The sequence below is a fragment of the Ranitomeya variabilis genome, chromosome 8 (genome assembly GCF_051348905.1).
Source record: "Ranitomeya variabilis isolate aRanVar5 chromosome 8, aRanVar5.hap1, whole genome shotgun sequence".
Taxonomy (NCBI): Eukaryota; Metazoa; Chordata; class Amphibia; order Anura; family Dendrobatidae; genus Ranitomeya; species Ranitomeya variabilis.
This window is the reverse complement of record NC_135239.1, coordinates 34,079,748-34,099,795: the sequence shown is the minus strand read 5'-3', so window position 1 is coordinate 34,099,795 and position 20,048 is coordinate 34,079,748. Positions and strand designations below refer to the sequence as shown.

Here is a 20,048-nt window from a genome sequence, read left to right as displayed (position 1 = left end):
TACTGATGTGTCAATTAAAGGGGTTTTCCAGTTTCAGAAAGTCCTTGTCCCCGGCTGCAGATTGTTTAGAGAAAATAATAGTTTCATCACCCTCCCCAGGTCCCGCACTGAGTCTCTGCTGCTGCTCCTGCTGTCTGTTATTATTCGCAGCGCTGCTGCCAATCATTGCTCTCAGTGGCTCTGAGCAGCTTGTGCTGACAATTCGCCAAGCTCACTAGTTGTCTACAGCGCTGCTGATATGACATAAGCGCTGCAGACAATAGCAGACAGTGGGGAAAACTCAGCGATTGACCCAGGGAGGGTGAGTAAAGCTGGGGTGTAAGAGGGATCATTTGGTAAAGGTGTTGAAAAACCCCTTTAATATGAGCCCTCATTTTCAGTATCATGGAGGGCAGAAACATTCATTATGTTGTGTTTTACATGGCAGCCTGAAGAAAAGGCCAAGTATGATGCGATATTCGACAGTCTGAGCCCCATGAATGGATTCCTATCAGGGGACAAGGTGAAACCTGTGCTGCTTAATTCCAAGCTGCCTGTGGAGGTCCTGGGCCGCGTGAGTTGTTTTTGTTTGTTTGTTTTTTTTATTTTTTTCTTACTTTTTTTTTTTTGGTTTTTTTATTAGTGATGAGCGAACATGATCGGATAAGATGTTATCTGTCTTCGGGGTGCTCGAAAAATATGTTCGAGACCCCATGGCTGCATGTCTCGCGGCTGTTCGACAGCTGAAACACATGTAGGGATTGCCTAACAAACAGCCAGTGAGACATGCATCCGCGGGGACTCGAACATATTTTTCGAGCCGGTTAGAACCCGAGCATGCTCAGATAACACCTTATCCGATCACGATCGCTCATCACTAGTTTTTATCTTTCTGATGTAATTTTTTTCTTTAATCCTCAAGGTCTGGGAGTTGAGTGATATCGATCATGATGGATTACTGGATCGAGATGAGTTTGCCGTTGTAAGTCAGTTTGCATTTCTGTGATTTTTAGCATGCATTATACTACAGTATTCGGAGTATCGTACTTTTGTCGATTTTTCTTAATTCATGATTGGTCCATTGTGCACCAGTTGAAACGTCTTCTACATTTTCCAATATATTCTTTGCGTATTCACGGATCTGTTTTCATCACAGGTAAGTGGATAGAAAAAGACAAATGTAGAGTTGGTACTGATCGATTCGCAGGACCGGGTCCAGCAGCCACGTTGCCGCCAGAACCTTGAGAACCGCTTCCTACCCGCCAGCTCATCTTTTGATTAGCTGACCCGGCGTGACATCATAGTTGCGGTATTCTGCACATGTGATGTCACGCCCGACCGGCTAATCAAAAGGAGAGCTGCAGCTGCTGGCGGGTAGGAAGGCTCCGAGCTGATGGCCACAAATCCGGCCACTGGTCTAGGTCCTACAAATCAATTCACTCCAACTCTAATCTTACATATGTACTGAAAAAACAACAACCACCAGACTCATGGAAGGGTGAAGTTATATTTGTTTTCTGATTTTTTGTGTCTCTCACACGACAGATAAAATCTCTTGTAAATTATTAGGACTGTAGATGAATAAATATTTTTTTAAAATATCGTATTTTATAGAGACCCATAACTTTACTTTCTTTGATAGAACTTCTGTTTTACTTTCCAGGCGATGTTCCTGGTGTATTCTGCATTAGAAAAGGAACCCGTTCCTATGGTTTTACCTCCTGCTCTGATGCCACCATCCAAAAGAAAAACATCAGGACCCCCATCATCATTGCCAATAATCCCACCTCTGCCAATGCCGCCTTCTAAAGAGCCAAGACACTCACTGCCTCCTGTAGGAATTCTGCCCACAAAAGCCCCCGCGACACAGGTGAGAATAAAGCTGCACGTAACACCATTGCTGAATACAGATATAGCAGGCTCATATGTCAATAAGGTATATGGAATATAACCTCAGAGAATACTTTATTAAAGGAAAAGTTTCACCTTAATTTACTTTTTAACAAAAAAAAATAAAATATATATATATATATATATATATATATATATATATATATATATATATATATACATACATATATATATATATATATTTTACCGTGCGCATAATACTACTCAGACAACACAGGGTGAGTGATAAACACTACAAAGCAGAGAACAGTCCCTGCACAATACTCAAGATGGTGCAAAATTACAGAGTCTCACCCTTCCGCTGACTCGCCGGGATAAGAGCAGCCATGAATTCAGAGCTTCCAAGGCCGACTACCCCTCCTGTGGCATGCACAGAGAGGAGGTAACAACAAGCTTAGGAAGCTGACAGTCCATTGAGGTACAAGGCCAGGTAACTGGAGGGTCACAACCTGTCTTTCCCAAACGTATCCATGGGGCCCAGGTGACCGGCGGGTCTAAATCCTGACTCCCCCAAAGTGTCCATGGGTTCAGTGATGGTCAATGGAACAGATATGTATTTTTACAGCTAGTGCCATGGTCCCCTAAGCTGACATCCTAGAATAACAAACTGTGTCCCTCGTGATGGAGCCATGGTGTCTTGGCTGCTGTCCTGTAGAGAGCATTTGGATGTCTGGATGTATCTCATAGAGAGGTATTATGTTACAGAGGCATACATATCCTTTTCTTAGTTAATAGCTGTCCTTCAAGCCAGCATTCACTGGTAAAGGGGAAGAATGGTGACGAGATCAACTGGCATTGTTTTGACTATGTAATATACTTTCATAGGTTTTCCTTCTCTGTGTTGCAAGTCAACAAACTAGCTGGCCTGGACAATATGTAATCAACATATCAGCAAACATCATTGTTCAATTGTTCTGCGTCTCTAGTCATCCAGGATAACATCACAATATGTTATAACAAATTGGCAACTTAGAAGTCAATATTAGAGGCTTACACAAAAAAGTCTGTGTTTTCTTGAACAACCAGAAAGAAACACACAAATTAAAAAGTCAACATGTAAATAGTAATTTTTAGTAATAATATTCCTCCTGGCTTGTTGAAAATAGACGTCTGGTAAATTAAGGTGCAATGCTGTGTCGTCACACCTCTGTTTTACTTTTTTTCAGTGGGTTGTATCACATGCAGAAAAAGCAAAATATGATGAGATATTCTTAAAAATTGATAAGGACCAAGATGGCCTGGTGTCTGGGCTGGAAGTTCGAGAGGTCTTCCTGAAAACGGGATTAAAATCCGCACTGCTCGCCCATATCTGGTAAGAATAGTGAACTGACCCATCTGCCAATTCTCTGATTAGCCTTTGTTCATGCCTAGGCTTGATATACCAAACATAGCTTTAAAGGGCTTGTCCATCTTTGGTGATCATATTTATTTATTTTTTTCTTAAATGCATGTCTTTTGGGCTAAATTTTTTAATTTTTAGAATTGGGTTTAATTACAAATTTTGCACCGTTTAGGTTTTCTGGGATATTTTATTTCCCTTCACGTTCAACTTTGATGTGATCTGTGGCCATAAAGTTCCAGTTAACTCCTTCTGCAGCCAACAGTAGAGTATTGCAACACAGAGGCTATAGACGGCAGATGGTGCAAAATGTTTAATGGAGCCCAATTACAGACCTAATTTTTAGCCCAAATTACATGCGTTTAAATAAAAAGTCCCCAAAGGTGGACAGTCCCTTTTAAGGTCCCTACTAAGAGCCATCACTGACGGTTCATCCAGCGGTCTAACATGTACGGGCTTTCATACAATTCTTGGTCACAGAGCTGATCTGATGTGTATAGTATCATTCTTCTTTTTTGATGCGTCGTATGGCGGAATTACTTTAGTGCAAACTGGAGGTAGTCAACAAGTGTCTTAGATTTCCTTGAGAATGGTCCCGTCTTTGTGGTGTCTTTGCAGGTCTTTGTGTGACACCAAGGACTTGGGGAAACTGTCTAAAGAGCAATTTGCACTGTCACTTCATCTCATCAATCAAAAACTCTCAAAGGGCACTGATCCTCCTCAATCCCTCCCTCCAGAAATGATGCCTCCATCTGAAAGATCAGCGACACCCAAGGTATGTTCTCCTAGAATAAGCCTGGATATTGCCTAGTGTCGCCATCGCAACTCCCAGGATGGATGTTCCTTTCTTAAAAAGAGTCTCTTGGTGCAAAATGACTGTTCAAACCAAGCAAAGTCGCTTGGTGCACCCTTGGTGTGGCCGAGCAGGTCTGCTTTCCATTTACCTCTTTTCTCTTTTGGCTCCTGAGAAGCCGGAGCTGTGTATTAAGGCCTCATTCAGACGCCCGAGTGCCTGTGCTTGGTTTGGACAGTCCTTTTATGCTGGCAAATTTCTTTTATATTTATTGCCAATTGGCAGGTTAGGCGATAAATTAATGATTGCTGGATGTCCGACTGCTGCGATGCTCACCAATCACGAGAACAAGGAGTCCCCCAATCCCTTGTTATGCTTATGTTGTGTTATCCAGAGAGGAGGAAAATCTTTATTTTTTTTCATACTTTGAATTGTAACAGAGTCCCGGTCCTCATCCGATGTGGAATGTTCCGTGTTCTTATGTCTCGGGACCAGTTGGTGTAAGTGAGTGGGATTTGTGCCATAACAAAAACTCACCGCACTGTTTGTGGGTATTAACAGTAATTTGTTTGTGTCGCTGCACTAATCTGAAGTTGTGAACTTTTCTGATTTCAGATATACTAGATGCATTCACCCATCTGTAAAATTAGATATGAACTAAAAAAACTTCGGCCCTGTCCACGTGTGACCCTGCAGAAAAAACAGTAGCAGGAGCTGGGAGCCAAATATCGGAGACAGACTGTCCGTAGAGAAGGCAGAGATGGTTTATTACCACCACTGCCTTCCTGATCAATGGATATCCAGCCTGGAATGAACTGTGTGTACAGTTTACAAAGCTCTGACGGTAATCTTGTGATTGGGGTCCCCAGAGAGCAGGGTCTGCAGGGCAGACTGAAGGCTGGATTTACCCTGTAACTATGGGGTAATCAACTGATTACAAGGGAAATGAAAAATTAAATTAAAATAATTACATTAAATTTTGAAATCCCGTCCCCAAAAGATCTTTTATGACTTTTTTATATGGATCTTTTTTTTTTTTTTTTAATCAAATATTTTTTATTAAGGCATAAATCAAAATTGTAACAGTCTGGTACAAGTTCCAAACGGATACAAAATATTCAGAGCAATTTTTCTTTAACTTTTAGTAACACCATTGCCCAATATCCTCCCCCCCAAACCCCACTTCGATATCCTTTATTATCAACCTAGTTCGTCACAGCTTGGTTTTTATATGGATCTTAATGTGTGAGAAAAAGTGAAAAATAAAGTAAAATTAAAAAAACAATTGCCAGTCCCAACAAAAAATAAATAAAAATGTGTCTGATAAATATAATCGATGAGGAAAACGTAATTTAAAAAGTGTTTTGGTGATCTGCTCTGGTCAAAAACAAAATGTAAAAATGCACATTGTTAAAAAACATATACATATACACACACACACACACACACACACACACACACACACACACACACACACACACACACACACACACACACACATACATACTTTACATTCTGCACTGATATTGGGGAGAAAAATGAAAACATTAGGCAGCTCAAGATCAAACCCTTTTTTCTTACCCATTCCTCTTTTCTTGACTGTAGTGCAAAATGGGTGAAATATATGCACCAGATGGAAGCTGAAATCTGTTTGTTTGTTGTTATTTTTTTATTTTAAAGAATTTTAAGAACTTTTAACTTGGTGCACAATTTTGCAAACTTCTTGCGCAATTGTGAATAATTTGGAACAAAAAGATCGAAAAGTAAATAAAAAAAAAATAAGAAAATAAAGCAAGATCAAAATACACTAGTACGGTATCTCAGGGCAAAGGGGAGTTGTAGTTTCTCAACAGTCGGATTGCTGCAGCTTGCCGCCTGGGGCTAGGGCTAGGGAATGAACCTGATATATTATATACTGTGTTGGGAGTTGAGTGTTTGGGATTTCTTTGATGAGGATCGTTCCCATCTTTACCCCTTTAGCTGATGAATCTCATTTTCTAACCTATCGGCGATACGTAGACGACGTCTATGAGGTCGGCGCGTTTCTGCCGGCACTAATCTACTATCCTGCTTTGATTTCTTTTGCTCTGTTCTAGCTTGCTGGACTGTTTTACTGCTTTCTGCTCTAATATTCCTAACTCTCGTCTGTCCTCTTCTGCCTGCTCAAGGTTAGACTTTTTACTACAATCTTCTGTTTAATTTCTGTTTCTTACCCCAAAGCCTAAGTTACAGCAGCTGGCATAATTCTAAGTCTCTTACCTGCACACAGTGGAGGGAACACGTTAAAGGAATAGGACACATTTGTGGGCACTTTTTATTTAAATGCATTCTTTTAAGGCTAAAAATTGTTTTTGTATTCAGGTTTCATTAAAAATGTTGGGCACCGTTTGCTTTCTGCAGAATGAGTCAACTGAGAATCCGTCAGTGAGCTTCTTTTGACAGGAGAATGATGTCTTTTTTTCAGAGCTCCTCTCAACTGATTTATGACCACAGACCACATCAAAGTTGAATTTGCAGGGAAATAAAGATCCTGTAAATGCAAAACGATGCAAAATGTATTTTAAAAAAACAAACAATTTGGAGTATATGTATCTGTTTTATTCTGAGCTGTCTTTTATCTATGAAAAATATTTTAGCTCAGTATAAATGTACTAAAAAAAAAATAAATAAATAAAATGGCCCACATATTCCTTAAATGGAATCTAGCACCAGGTTTTTGCTAGAGAGAGAGAGAGATGCAGGATGATGTAGGGGCAGATAACTCTGCTTCCTGCATTGTATCACTTATTGGGCTATTTGCTGTAGTTTTGATAAAACTTTTTTTTTTTAATCTGCTGCAGATATCTGTATCTCGCGTATGTGTGATCCCGGCCTAACTAATACTGTATTATGCCCACTGCTGGTTCTGAGAGACACCGCACAATTGTGTTCTCCTCCTCCAAAAATAATGCAGTGTTTGTTTTGCCTGCAATGTTCCTTTAGAAGGAATCTGTGGCAAATGAGATGCTAAGTGCTCTGGGCGTGATAGAGCACTTCCCAAGAAGTTTCCTCGCCCTGAACCAGTCTCTTTATCTTTCTTAATAGCTCATCATCTGATTTTTTTGCCTTATGTCATACAGACAGTGAACTATCAATCAAGATAAATAGTCAATTGCTGGGGTGGAGAAAAACAATCTGGGGAAGGCAGAGAGGCTCCAGAAGTGCTCTGTCACGCCCCGAGCACTTATTGCTTAATTTGCATATGAATTAAAAAGCTAATATTTTTGGGATGCAGCAACAGATAAAAGATACAAAGGTGTCAAACAACTTGGGTTTCAAAAAACTGCATGTTTATATATGCGGTTTTGGGGTTTGATTTTAGTGACAGATTATTTTTTAAGTTCACAAGTCTTGTACAAAATTGCTTCAGTTCTGACTTTTGCATGTGAAAATTCCCTGCACTTTTCTCTTCTGATTATTTAGTTTTTCACTTGATTACTTCTTCTACTGAGAAAACATATCTGCCGTCTAATAGAAAACCTCGCCAGACGACCTGTGTATAAATCTGTCAGGGAGCGCTTCTCATGGGGGGGGGGGGGGGGTAAGAGTCTGGTTGCCTGAATTATTTTTTTTTTTTTCCTAGCGGATTTATTACCATATTCAGGTTGAACTTTTGATGTATCATACATTGGCGTAGGAGCTTGTGGTTTGACTGTTTACCCATTCTGTAGTCTATGTACTGTGATACATAGAGGATGTAGAAACCAAAGGTTTGAAATTCTCTAATAAAGTCCTATTGCAAAAATGTTCGTTAGCCAAAAATGCATGGAAATAAGTAAAACAAAAGTATCCAAAGATGGCTTTAATATTCCTTGGCATTATCGTAAGACAGGTGCACAACTCCCTCTAATGTGTCCTGACAGGTATCAGAAGACGTAACACCACTCACCCCGGTCACCTCTTTATGTGGATGTGATCGGTTTCTCTCTGAAACGTTACTTTTTTTTAAAAATATTAGAAGTCACAAAAAAGTGGTACAAAAACTCTACGTTAATAAAGTTTAAGGAGGGTGTCACACATTGCAATTATTTTTATTTATACATATTAAAAAAAAAATGCAAGAAAATAAAAATAAAAAAAAAATGGCCAAAATTTCCAGTATGAAGGAAATCGAATAATTCTTTGAAATGTATAGAAGACTATAGTGAATGGACTGTGATATTCGGGCCGGTTTAATGGAGCCTCATAAACAAGTCAAAGTACGTTGCTGCGATGGAAGAAGACGACCAAAATCTGCCAATTAAATCACAAATGAGAATAAAACCAGACAGCGTTCCTGCAATCATTTAGCGAAAAATCATTATGAAATTCATTATTTTGAGGGAGGAAAGCCAATTTTATTTTTAAAGGCAAAGTTGCGGTGATGAGCATTACACCATTCACTAGGGTCGACTTTATCCCACTGATTTGTCCCCTCTCCCTTTTATTGTCCGATTTCCTTTCCTTATGTCACACAAACACTGAGCTATAAATCAAGAGGCTAATGCTGGGAAGACAGAGGCTCGAGAAGTGCTCTGTTTGGCCCAGAGCACTTAGTGCCTAATTTGCATATGAATTAAAAAGCTAATATTTTCAGAATGCAGCAACAGATAAAAGATACAAAGGTGTCAAAATCTCCACTATTTCGTTTTCCATCCATTAGAAGTGGCACTTCCTGCACAGGATCCTATCTACCAATAAGCCAGGCCAATCACCCTCTGGTTACTTTTCAGATCCCGTCGGCCCCCAGTCCCGTTTCTGATTTCTCTGCCATTAAGGAGCTGGACACATTGAATAATGAGATTGTGGATTTGCAGAGGTGAGTGCAAATAAACGATTTTTTTCCTCTTTTGCGTAAGTCCCACCTTGTTTATAAGGCATAAAGACAGTCAAGGTTTTATTGGGCTGATTAGTGAAAAGCTTGTGTGTAGCCCTGTGTCCTAAAAAAATCACTTTAAGAAAGAAATTCAGATAGAGGCTGTGTGCTCATTTACTAGATTCTAGGAATTCAGCAAGGAAGACTTAAAGGGTTATTTTTACTCACCACTGGCTATTCCCCAACTGGGACCACCGGCAGTCCCTAGATCGGGGAACTGGGATCTGCAGAGCTCCGGCCTGAATGTTCTGCCTCCTCTCCATTCATTGTCTATGGGTAATTATGGAGATCTGTGATCTGCTTTTTCCAGCAGTCACATAGACAATGAATGGAGCAGGCACATCTCTGCTCCATCCAGGATGGGGCTGTGCAGAGCATGGTACCCAGAGTCCGAAGCCCTGTGCTTAGGGTCAGTCCCTCTAATGATCAGTAACTTATAGCCTATCCAATGGACAGGGGATTGCTCAACATTTTGGAAATAACCCTATAACTGTGCCGAAATCTGCATTTGGTGGAAGTTGCTCAGCACATAAAAAGTGACTTGGACAGACTTATTAATGGAGCTGGGCACAGCCTGGTTCCTCCTGGACGCACAAGGTGCAAAAATGAGGAGAAACAAGAGTTTTCTTTCCCTGCGTACAGAAGACGGGTTTTGTTTGTTTGTTCCTAATTCTGGGTTTCGCTGCAGGTATGTGGTTTGTGTTTTCCTATTGAGCCGACCGATTTTATTTTAAGCCATTCCCTTTATTTTGGATGATTGCTCTTTGGCACGACGCTTGTTAAGAATTTGTTCTGTGGCCGGTGAATGGTTCGGCTGCCTGGTTACAGAGACCTGGAGGGACTTCTCATTGTCTCTGTAACAAACCCGCAGCGAGGCCTCCAGATAAAGCACGCTTCCTGATGTGTTAATCCTGATATGTTTTTTATATTGGCATCACATCCTCCATCTCCCTTTTTATATCAGTAAGCCGATCGTTCACAATGTACCTGCGGCTCCCGCTTTCTGGCAATGCATCATCATCACATATTTCCTCTAAGCACAAATCTCAGGGATGAGCTAAACCTTTTCTGGAAAGCTGGATGACACCCAGTGGGGCCGCCATACCTGCCGTTTCATGCCTCTTGGGTCACCGCTTCCTGTACACCCGTGTACCGCAGTCCTAATGAGGCAGTGACACATCGTCTACATCTCTGTACAATTGAAGAGTCAATCTGACGTCTATGCAAAATGTATCAGTGGCATAAAAAAAAAAGACTAACCCCCAAGGATCCAGCGCAGGCTGCAATAACGTCCCATTTTTCAATCACCTGAGGTCTGTGACTTGGTGGCTGTCGTCAGTCCCATGTAAATTGAATGGAGCGGCAGTGCACATTTTATTCAAATGCCGCTCTGCCATTGAGGATGTATGAAAGGGAAGGGAAGCTCAGGACCCTGTGCTGGAAATCAGTGTGGCCCCCAGTGAAGCATCAGGACCCCAGTGCTGGAAATCAGTGGGGCCCCCAGTGAAGCATCAGGACCCCTGTGCATAGGATAGACCCCCCAGCAATAAGCAAGTTTTCGTGTGGATAAGCAATAACTTCTAAAGATGGGCTTTCATTTCAGGCTCTTCCCTTGGCACTAAATATCTGGATTTGTGCCGTCCATGCGCCCCAAGTCTTAAAGGGAACCTGTCACCCCCAAAATCGAATATGAGCTAAGCCCACAGGCATCAGGGGCTTATCTACAGTATTCTGTAATGCTGTAGATAAGCCCCCAATGTATCCTGAAAGATAAGACAAAGACGTTAGATTATACTCACCCAGGGGCGGTCCCACTGCGGTCCGATCCGATGGGCATTGCGGTCCGGGGCCTCCCATCTTCTTACGATGACGTCCTCTTCTTGTCTTCACGCCACAGCTCCGGCGCAGGCGTACTTTGTCTACCCTGTTGAGGGCAGAGCAAAATACTGCAGTGCGCAGGTGCTGGGCCTCTCTGACCTTTCCCGGCTCCTGGCACTGCAGTAATTTGCTCTGCCCTCAACAGGACAGAAAAAGTATGCCTGCGCCGGAGCTGTGGCGTGAAGACAAGAAGAGGACGTGATCGTAAGAAGATGGGAGGCCCCGGACCGTGACGCCCATCGGACCGGATCGCAGCGGGACCGCCCCTGGGTGAGTATAATCTAACCTCTTTTTCTCATCTTTCAGGATACATTGGGGGCTTATCTACAGCATTCCAGAATGCTGTAGATAAGCCCCTGATGCTTGTGGGCTTAGCTCATCTTCGATTTTGGGGGTGACAGGTTCCCTTTAACTTCCAAATTCTCGGTGATTGAATACACTTTTAGGCTGCAGATATTTTTGCTGTTATGATTTCTGTTTTTCCGTAAGTGACAACAGTCACACAGCAGCTGCCGTCCGGTGACATGTCACAATGGCAATCTGTCTTCCTATCCTCAAATTGTGTTGGGGGGGAATATGAGCCATCCAGTGATGGAACGTGGGAAGTGTTTAGCAGCCTGACGTGGCGCTCTCATTATTACTTTTGGTCATTTTTCGGCACTGGCTATTTTTGCATTGTATTATCCCTATCCATTTATACCTTGCATCGATTTTTATTATTATTATTATTATTATTATTATTATATTACAGTGAATCCTCTTTGCTATAAGAAGCCAAATTGCATTGGAAAATGTTTTGGGTTTTTTTTTCTTCTGGAGGGTGACTCTGATAGAACAAGACCAATAATATCCATAGGGCAATGGTCGGCAACCTTTGACGCTCCATCTGTCGTGAATAGTTGCAAGGTATGCTGGGAGTTGTAGTTTTTACATCAGCTAGATAGCAAAAGGGAACTGACCCTTAAAGTAGGATTGAAAAATTTGTTCTCGGTCTGACGTAGATTCTCCTCCATCCAGTATGGCTCCCGTTACAAGTATGGGGCAGCATTAAGAAAATCCCGCTCCATTTTTTGCAGCCGGTCTATGGTGTGACGGATGCAGGCTTGTATCTGGCTAGATTGCGCCAGGTGGAGCAGTAAAGGGCGCTGCGTACATTACATAGATCTCACTAGGGCTTCTGCTATTTATGTGCTATGTCTCCGGGGTAATAGGTAGCAATTATCCTGCGTGGATCTCTGGTGCTTTCTCTCCTATATCGCCCTTGATGGCCACCGTGGAAAGCAGAAGATGAACTTATGATCCTCAGGACTTATGAACTCTGATTATTCGGCCGTCCTTTTAATTCTACTTTTTCTTATCTCCTTCGCTTTTGGAATCCAGTCTCTCAAGGATTATGAGTCTTCGAAGGAGCGGAGGAGGCAGCCACAAGTGCACGACTACTTATCAGGTCACAGCCGGAGAGACTCTCCTTTCATCGTTTTAATTATGTTTCTGTCCCAAGTGAGCGTAGAGCAATTATAATGCTGCGAGCGGTGAGCGACTGTTTAAAGTCACCGTGCCTTCGTTCTGCGGATAACCCGGGGTGAGTGAGTGAGGCGTAGTATTCGTAGTGGATTTTCTCTGGCATTTAAAGGGTGGATCTCGCGTGCCTCCGCTGTAGATGGACGAGGCATGGTGGATTTCGGTCATCATAGTATTCACAAGGTCATGGCTTCGCGGAGGGTGATGAGATTTTAGCGGCGGTATAATGCTGTTCAGCACCATCGCGTTGGGTTTAAATTGCTATTCTGATGTCAAAGCTACTGAATCCTAATGCATGGCCCCCATATGTCATGTCAGAGGCCCCCCCATATGTCATGTCACAGGCCTCCCCATATATAATGTCAAAGGGCCCCCATATATCATGTCACAGGCCTCCCCTATACATAATGTCACAGGCCCCCCATTATATCATGTCACAGGGCCCCCATATATCATGTCACAAGTCCCCCATATATCATGTCACAAGTCCCCCATATATCATGTCACAGGCCCCCCCATATATAATGTCAAAGGGCCCCCATATATCATGTCACAGGCTTCCCATATATCATGTCACAGGCCCCCCCTATACATAATGTCACAGGCCCCCCATTATATCATGTCACAGGGCCCCCATATATCATGTCACAGGGCCCCCCATATATCATGTCACAGGCCCCCCCATATATCATGTCACAGGCCCTCCATATATCATGTCACAGCGCCCCCCCATATATCATGTCACAGGCCCCCCTATATATGTCACAGGCCCCCCTATATATGTCACAGGCCCCCCATATATCATGTCACAGGCCCCCCATATATCATATCACAGGCCCCACATATATCATGTCACAGGCCCCCCATATATCATGTCACAGGCCCCCCATATATCATGTCACAGGCCCCCCATATATCATGTCACAGGCCCCCCGTATGTCATATCACAGGGCCCCCGTATATCATGTCACAGGCCCCCCATATATCATGTCACAGGCCCCCCATATATCATGTCACAGGCCCCCCCCATATATCATGTCACAGGCCCCCCCATATATCATGTCACAGGCCCCCCCATATATCATGTCACAGGCCCCCCCATATATCATGTCACAGGCCCCCCATATATCATGTCACAGGGCCCCCATATATCATGTCACAGGCCCCCCCATATATCATGTCACAGGCCCCCCCATATATCATGTCACAGGCCCCCCCATATATCATGTCACAGGCCCCCCATATATCATGTCACAGGGCCCCCATATATCATGTCACAGGCCCCCCCCCCATATATCATGTCACAGGCCCCCCGTATGTCATATCACAGGGCCCCCGTATATCATGTCACAGGCCCCCCATATATCATGTCACAGGCCCCCCATATATCATGTCACAGGCCCCCCCCATATATCATGTCACAGGCCCCCTATATATCATGTCACAGGCCCCCCCAGATATCATGTCACAGGCCCCCCATATATCATGTCACAGGCCCCCCATATATCATGTCACAGGCCCCCCCCATATATCATGTCACAGGCCCCCCCCCATATATCATGTCACAGGCCCCCCCCATATATCATGTCACAGGCCCCCCCCATATATCATGTCACAGGCCCCCCCCATATATCATGTCACAGGCCCCCCATATGTTATGTGCAGACTTATGTAGCAGAGAGACCATTGGCTTTCTTCTGAGACTGTCTGAATGGATCTTCAACTAGAGATGAGCGAATATGCTTGGATAAGGTGTTATCTGAGCATGCTCAGGCGCTAACCAAGTGTCCGGGGTTCTCGAATAATATCTGTCGAACAGCCGCAGGGATTCGAATGTATTATTCCAGCATGCCGAAGACACTCGGTTAGCACCCGAGCATGCTCAGATGACACTTTATCCCAGCATGAACTACAACCCAAGTTTTCTAAAGACTTTGGATGGGGGAAAAAAAAAATATTGCCTCTTCCCAGGATGACATCTTATAGATCAATGGAGGCCTGACTTAGGGGACCTGAACTGTTCAACAGAACAGAACCATTAAATGTTAAAATGGCGTGCATTCATGACACCGCTCCAATCATTCTGCAATGGGGCCGCCAGAAAAAGCTGAATTCAGCGCTTGGCCGGCCCATAGGGAGCGAATGGAGTGGCGGTTGCGAATGTGCGCTGCTGCTCCATTCTGATGGGGATCTAAGTGCCACCTTCTGCAGAGCGGTGGGGAACCCTGTGGTCAGATTTCTGCATTCTAGAAGTTCCCTCCTAGGTGGTAACTTTTTCACCGGACAACTGCTTTAACTATATAATCATTAATAAGTTACCAGGATCTGTTCCTTCTTATGAACACCAGTAATTGCTGCAGCTCTGTTTTGGTGGGACGTTGCAGACCACCATTCTTATGATTGGCAGTCCCAGATTTTGTACGTTTATATTTTCGAACATTTCCTCTTTATGCTTCTGGCGATTTTGATGGCGCTGGTTTCCTGGGTACAAATCCCATCAAGGACAACATCCACAAAGCGTTTGTATGTTCTTCCCGTGTTTGTGTGTGTTTCCTCCAAGTTCTATGGTTTTCTCCCACACTCCAAAGATTTACCGATAGGGAATCTAGATTGTGAGATAGTGGTGATGATTTCTGTAAAGTGATGCGGAATATGGTGGCGCTATATAAGCAAAAACATAATTATATTAGATTCTGTGGTGGATGGGTAACCAGTGCAATGACTGGCACAGGGTGGAGGAATCAGTGTAGCGGCTGGCGAGGAATATGATCAGGGTGGATTGGATAGAAGAAAGTTTAATAAGAGTCAGACCGATAAGTAGAGAGTTGCAATAGTCCAGGTGGGAATGAATCAGAGCAACAGTAAGCGTTTTTGAAGAGTCAAAGGTAAGAAAAGGTTGAATTCTAGAGATATTTTTGAGTTGCCAGTGACATGAGAACAAAACCCCCAAAAATAAAATGCAGCCTGTTAATGAGATTTAAGTATAAACGCATCTACTTTGCTGGAACTGTAAAATGCTGTGGAATAAATGGGGTTCAGCCTGCTCCGACCGCCGGTATAGGAGACCGGTCGGTTGGGCGGCAGGATGGCCTTTGTTTGCCAATGGCTGCATTCCTAATACAATGACTAATGATTTACCACCCTGGGGCTCCGTATAAGGCCGATTATTACAAATGTTTTAAAGCCGTGTCCGCAGCCTTTTGTCGCTCATTAACGAATTGCGGAGACATTTAATTGCTGTGATGGAACAGAACCGTGACGGCGTGAAATAAATAGGGATCTGTGAGTCCATAGCCGTCAGCAGCATCTGTGGATGCAGAGTCATCGTCCGGGGTCCGTGCAGCCGGGGGTGCGATGTTCTGGTCATTTGGTTCTGTGGGTTTGCTGGTCATGTGACTGCGGAGAGTTAAATGCCCAGCTTGCCGTCTGCCGCTTCCCACCTCCCACCCGAACCTCTCGGCGTTTTGCATTTGCTGCCTTCTCCTTAGCAACAGTGAGCTCATCGCAGACTATTTAATTGATTTCCGACTCTCCTCCTATTGCTTTTGCCATTTCTCCCCCCCGAGCGCTCCGGTCCACAATGAGGCGTTGGTTTTAATTCTCCCTAGGCCTTAATTATTCCAATAAAGACCACCCCCCGTACCATGTACCTGAAGTGGGACTCTGGATTAGGGGGCTGGATTAGCATGCCCGCCGTCCCCGATGTCTTCAGATATTCCTGTATGGTTTGCTGGTCTTCCAGGGAGAAGACGACCGTGGAGCAAGAGCTGAAGGAGAAGGAGGAAACGGTGCAGAAGAGAACCAGTGAGGTCCAGGTAAGGGAGGCCGATCCGGCACTGCTCGGCCGAGGAATGAATGGACGTGTAGAAAAACCATAGGAGTGTATGCAACTTATGGATGGGAACTACAAGTCCCAGCACGACCTGGGAGCGACTGGTGTTACATCCTCAGCTAACCGCCAAAGTATTCATGAACTTTATCCTAGATTTTGTTTTCTCCCACTTTACCCATAATTTACCATATTCATTATTTTTGGATCATACTTTTTTTTTCCATCTTCGGGACTGATTTATTTTTTAATTATTTTTTTTCTTAAAAATGTTTTGAGCTAAATAGTCATTTTTGCAATTGGATTTAATTACAAAATTGTCTTCTATTGCATCTGTGTTGCACTGTCTCTGCTGGCTGCAGAATGAGTTAACGGAGAGTCCCTCAGGGAGCTGCTTTTAATAGAAGAATTCGCTCTTTTTTTGATGAGTTCTCAACTGATTTATGACCGCAGAGCACGGCATAGCTGGTTTTGCAGGGAAACAAAGAGCCTGTAAATGCAAAACGGTGCAACATTTTTAATAAAAACCCAACTGCAATTTTTTTAAGGCCAAAATACATGCATTTAAATAAAAAAAAAAAATGAACCCTCAACCCCTTTAAAAAATCTGCAGGCTGATCCCTATTAATAATGGATATATTGTTCCTTGCCGGAATTGTATAAAGGTCCGTGCCCTCATTTATATATTATCTGGCTGGGTTTGTACGGTATGCAGATGTAGCAGAGCTGACTTTGTTTTTTTTAATGATCTCGTTTTATAATACAGGATGACATGCAGTCCTATGCAAAATCAGAGTCATGTGACAAGCGGTAATACATTATACACTTGCCTGTGTGCATCTTTACAGTCTCAGCTCTGCTGCATCTATATCAGGCTAAGGCAGTCAGATGAGCCGCCGCATCCAACTCATGGTTATACATTTCCTTGTAACTTATGATGGGAAACTACTTTATTTGCTGGCACCTTATTTTCTGTCTTTAAAGGGTCTCCAGGGTGTCACCCACTGATTTTACAGCCGGTCCCTTATTCCTTAACCTTTGTCTGACCTGTAATACCATCGCTGCGATCAGTCGCCTTTCTCCTTACTGCCTTTTCTGCAATTATTTATCGCCTCTGCTATGGTAGAAATGTAGCCGAGCCGCATTTATCATTTGGCACAAATTCTTAATTTACATAGGACTGCGGGTTCTGTATGATCTTTACTAGTGATCACAATTCTCAAATAATGCGAAGGACACACTCATCTCTGTAACCCTAAAGGTTAGGTCCTTGTCTGCGTATTGTGCTCTGTATGCTAAATCTTTTTCTCAGATTTGCATAGGACTGCAGGTTATATGCACAGTTAGGGTTTCCTATCTGAGGGCAGCATATGATAGATTTCAGGGACTGAGCTCAGGAATAAACTTTTTTTTTTTTTTTTCATGATTTCGTCAATTATTTCCTTGGCAAATGCTGCAGAATTTTTAATGAAACCCATTTGCAAAAATAATAAATACGTGCATTTAAAGTTTAAAAAAAAACAAAAAAAAAAAAAACGCTAAACTTGACACATGATTTTAGTGGGTTCCATAAATCAGGTTAGTAATGTCTTCTTACTTTGTGACAATCCACTACAACAAGTTTAATTATACGGTCCGTTGTACTTGACAACTTGATCTCATCTGATAGATAATATGATAAGTGGGCAGTCTGTAAATCACAGTGTATAATAATGGGGTCTTAGTCCAGAAAAATTCCCCCAAAGGGCTGATTGACCATTTAATTTTATGCTTTTTCATCAGCTTTTTTATGCTTTTTTTCTATATAGAAACCGATTTATCGAACATTTTTGTTTGTAGGAAGAATATAAATCTGGTATAGTAGGAAAGAAATCAATAACTCACTGATTACTTTACTGTAAGGCGCAGAACACCGGTATTATGGGTCACCTACAGGAAAAAGAAAATTTTTCTATATACACTTACAATACTTTTCTTTCTTTTTTTTCGTCCTTCTCTGAAAGTTCACTACTTCCTAATTATCTTCGTTTTGGCATCATTATATTTAATTGGCTGTAACTTACTTAGTTTTAAATAATGGAAATGTTTCCCAAGGAAGCACAGTGGTAATTAAATCTACGCGGGTCACAAAGCTAATTAATACTTAATCTGGATCCAGTATGAAAAAGGTTGAATTTTTCATTAGCGCAAATAGTTATTGTGTATTACATATTGTGCCAATTCTTCACTCTTTTTCTTATTTGTGCCATCGATTGTCTGAATAAAACACCCCGATGCTGCGGCCGTAATATTACCACTAGATGACCCCCAAAAGTAGTGTCCAAAGAGAGACGTGGGACCGCAAGGTAGATCTTCACAAAGCCTAACCCTAACCCGCTAATTGGGATGTCTACTGTTTCAGCGCAGTTATTGAAATGAATGAAGCTGAGCTGCAGTACTACACGTAACCTGTACACAGGAGTGGCGCTGTTTTGGGAAGAAAACAATAATGTGTTTCTAGTCCTACACAAACCGTATTTAATTGTTGAAATGGCCCCCTCAAAGTGTGTTATGACTTATAGGGCCAGGGGAGGGCAATGTGTGAAATAAAGAAAAATAGAAAACAGCAGAGAAAATAAAACAATATTAAAGAGAAATGTCCTATGCATAAAATAATTTCTATGGGAAGGAGAAGACAATTTGAAATGTATTATAGTGTTTCTTTGTGGTTGTAAAAAAAATTTTTTACAAAAAGGTGGGGAAAATACACACATTTCTTTTTTATTCTTTACATTTTCTTACAAAATCGACACAATATAATAAAATAATATTCTAAGGTTTAAGTCTCATGTATCGTGAAAAGCTAAAAATTATATATATATATATATATATATATATTTATTTATTTCTATATAAAATTCTATAAAAGCACTTTTTTTTCTTCCTACATGCTGTTTGAAGTTCTTTCGGACTATTAGATGCATCAGAAACAAAAGATGCACCTAGGTTTTAGAGGAGGGAAAAAAAATTGAAGCAAAAAATGTGGTCATGACGCACTGTTATGGGTGGGGGGATATGCTGCTGACACTGTTATTGGGGGTAATGTCCTCCAATTCTGTATCTGTACTAATATCCATGGCCACCATTGCCATCCTGGTATCCATGGCCACCATTGCCATCCTGGTATCCATGGCCACCATTGCCATACTGGTATCCATGGCCACCATTGCCATCCTGGTATCCATGGCCACCATTGCCATCCTGGTATCCATGGCCACCATCCTCATCCTGGTATCCATGGCCACCATCCTCATCCTGGTATCCATGGCCACCATCCTCATCCTGGTATCCATGGCCTGAATCCTCATCCTGGTATCCATTGTTCCCATCCTGGTATCCATTGTTCCCATCCTGGTATCCATGGTCCCCATCCTGGTATCCATGGTCCCCATCCTGGTATCCATGGTCCCCATCCTGGTATCCATGGTCCCCATCCTGGTATCCATGGGCCCCATCCCCATCTTAGTATCTGTGGCCACCATCCCCATCCTGGTATCCGTGGCCACCATCCCCATCCTGGTATCCATGGCCACCATTGCCATCCTGGTATCATGGCCACCATCCTCATCCTGGTATCCATGGCCACCATCCTCATCCTGGTATCCATGGCCACCATCCTCATTCTGGTATCCATGGTTCCCATCCTGGTATCCATGGTTCCCATCCTGGTATCCATGGTTCCCATCCTGGTATCCATGGTTCCCATCCTGGTATCCATGGTTCCCATCCTGGTATCCATGGTTCCCATCCTGGTATCCATGGTTCCCATCCTGGTATCCATGGTTCCCATCCTGGTATCCATGGTCCCCATCCTGGTATCCATGGGCCCCATCCCCATCTTAGTATCTGTGGCCACCATCCCCCA

At 42.8% G+C, this 20,048-nt stretch overlaps 1 protein-coding gene across 2 annotated transcripts in view; it reads left to right on the top strand.

The window, feature by feature from the left end:
- The window catches only part of EPS15 (epidermal growth factor receptor pathway substrate 15), an 83,051-nt gene that overhangs the window by 31,180 nt on the left and 31,823 nt on the right, over nucleotides 1-20,048 (top strand). Inside the window, exons 7-14 of one of the 2 annotated variants that reach the window (XM_077278682.1) lie at nucleotides 428-553; nucleotides 902-961; nucleotides 1,643-1,849; nucleotides 3,057-3,202; nucleotides 3,848-4,004; nucleotides 4,463-4,522; nucleotides 8,774-8,859; nucleotides 16,058-16,130. In XM_077278682.1, the coding sequence (XP_077134797.1) occupies nucleotides 428-553; nucleotides 902-961; nucleotides 1,643-1,849; nucleotides 3,057-3,202; nucleotides 3,848-4,004; nucleotides 4,463-4,522; nucleotides 8,774-8,859; nucleotides 16,058-16,130 (915 nt within the window). The remainder of the gene's footprint in view (nucleotides 1-427; nucleotides 554-901; nucleotides 962-1,642; nucleotides 1,850-3,056; nucleotides 3,203-3,847; nucleotides 4,005-4,462; nucleotides 4,523-8,773; nucleotides 8,860-16,057; nucleotides 16,131-20,048) is intronic. The other variant, XM_077278684.1, reaches the window with a different exon arrangement.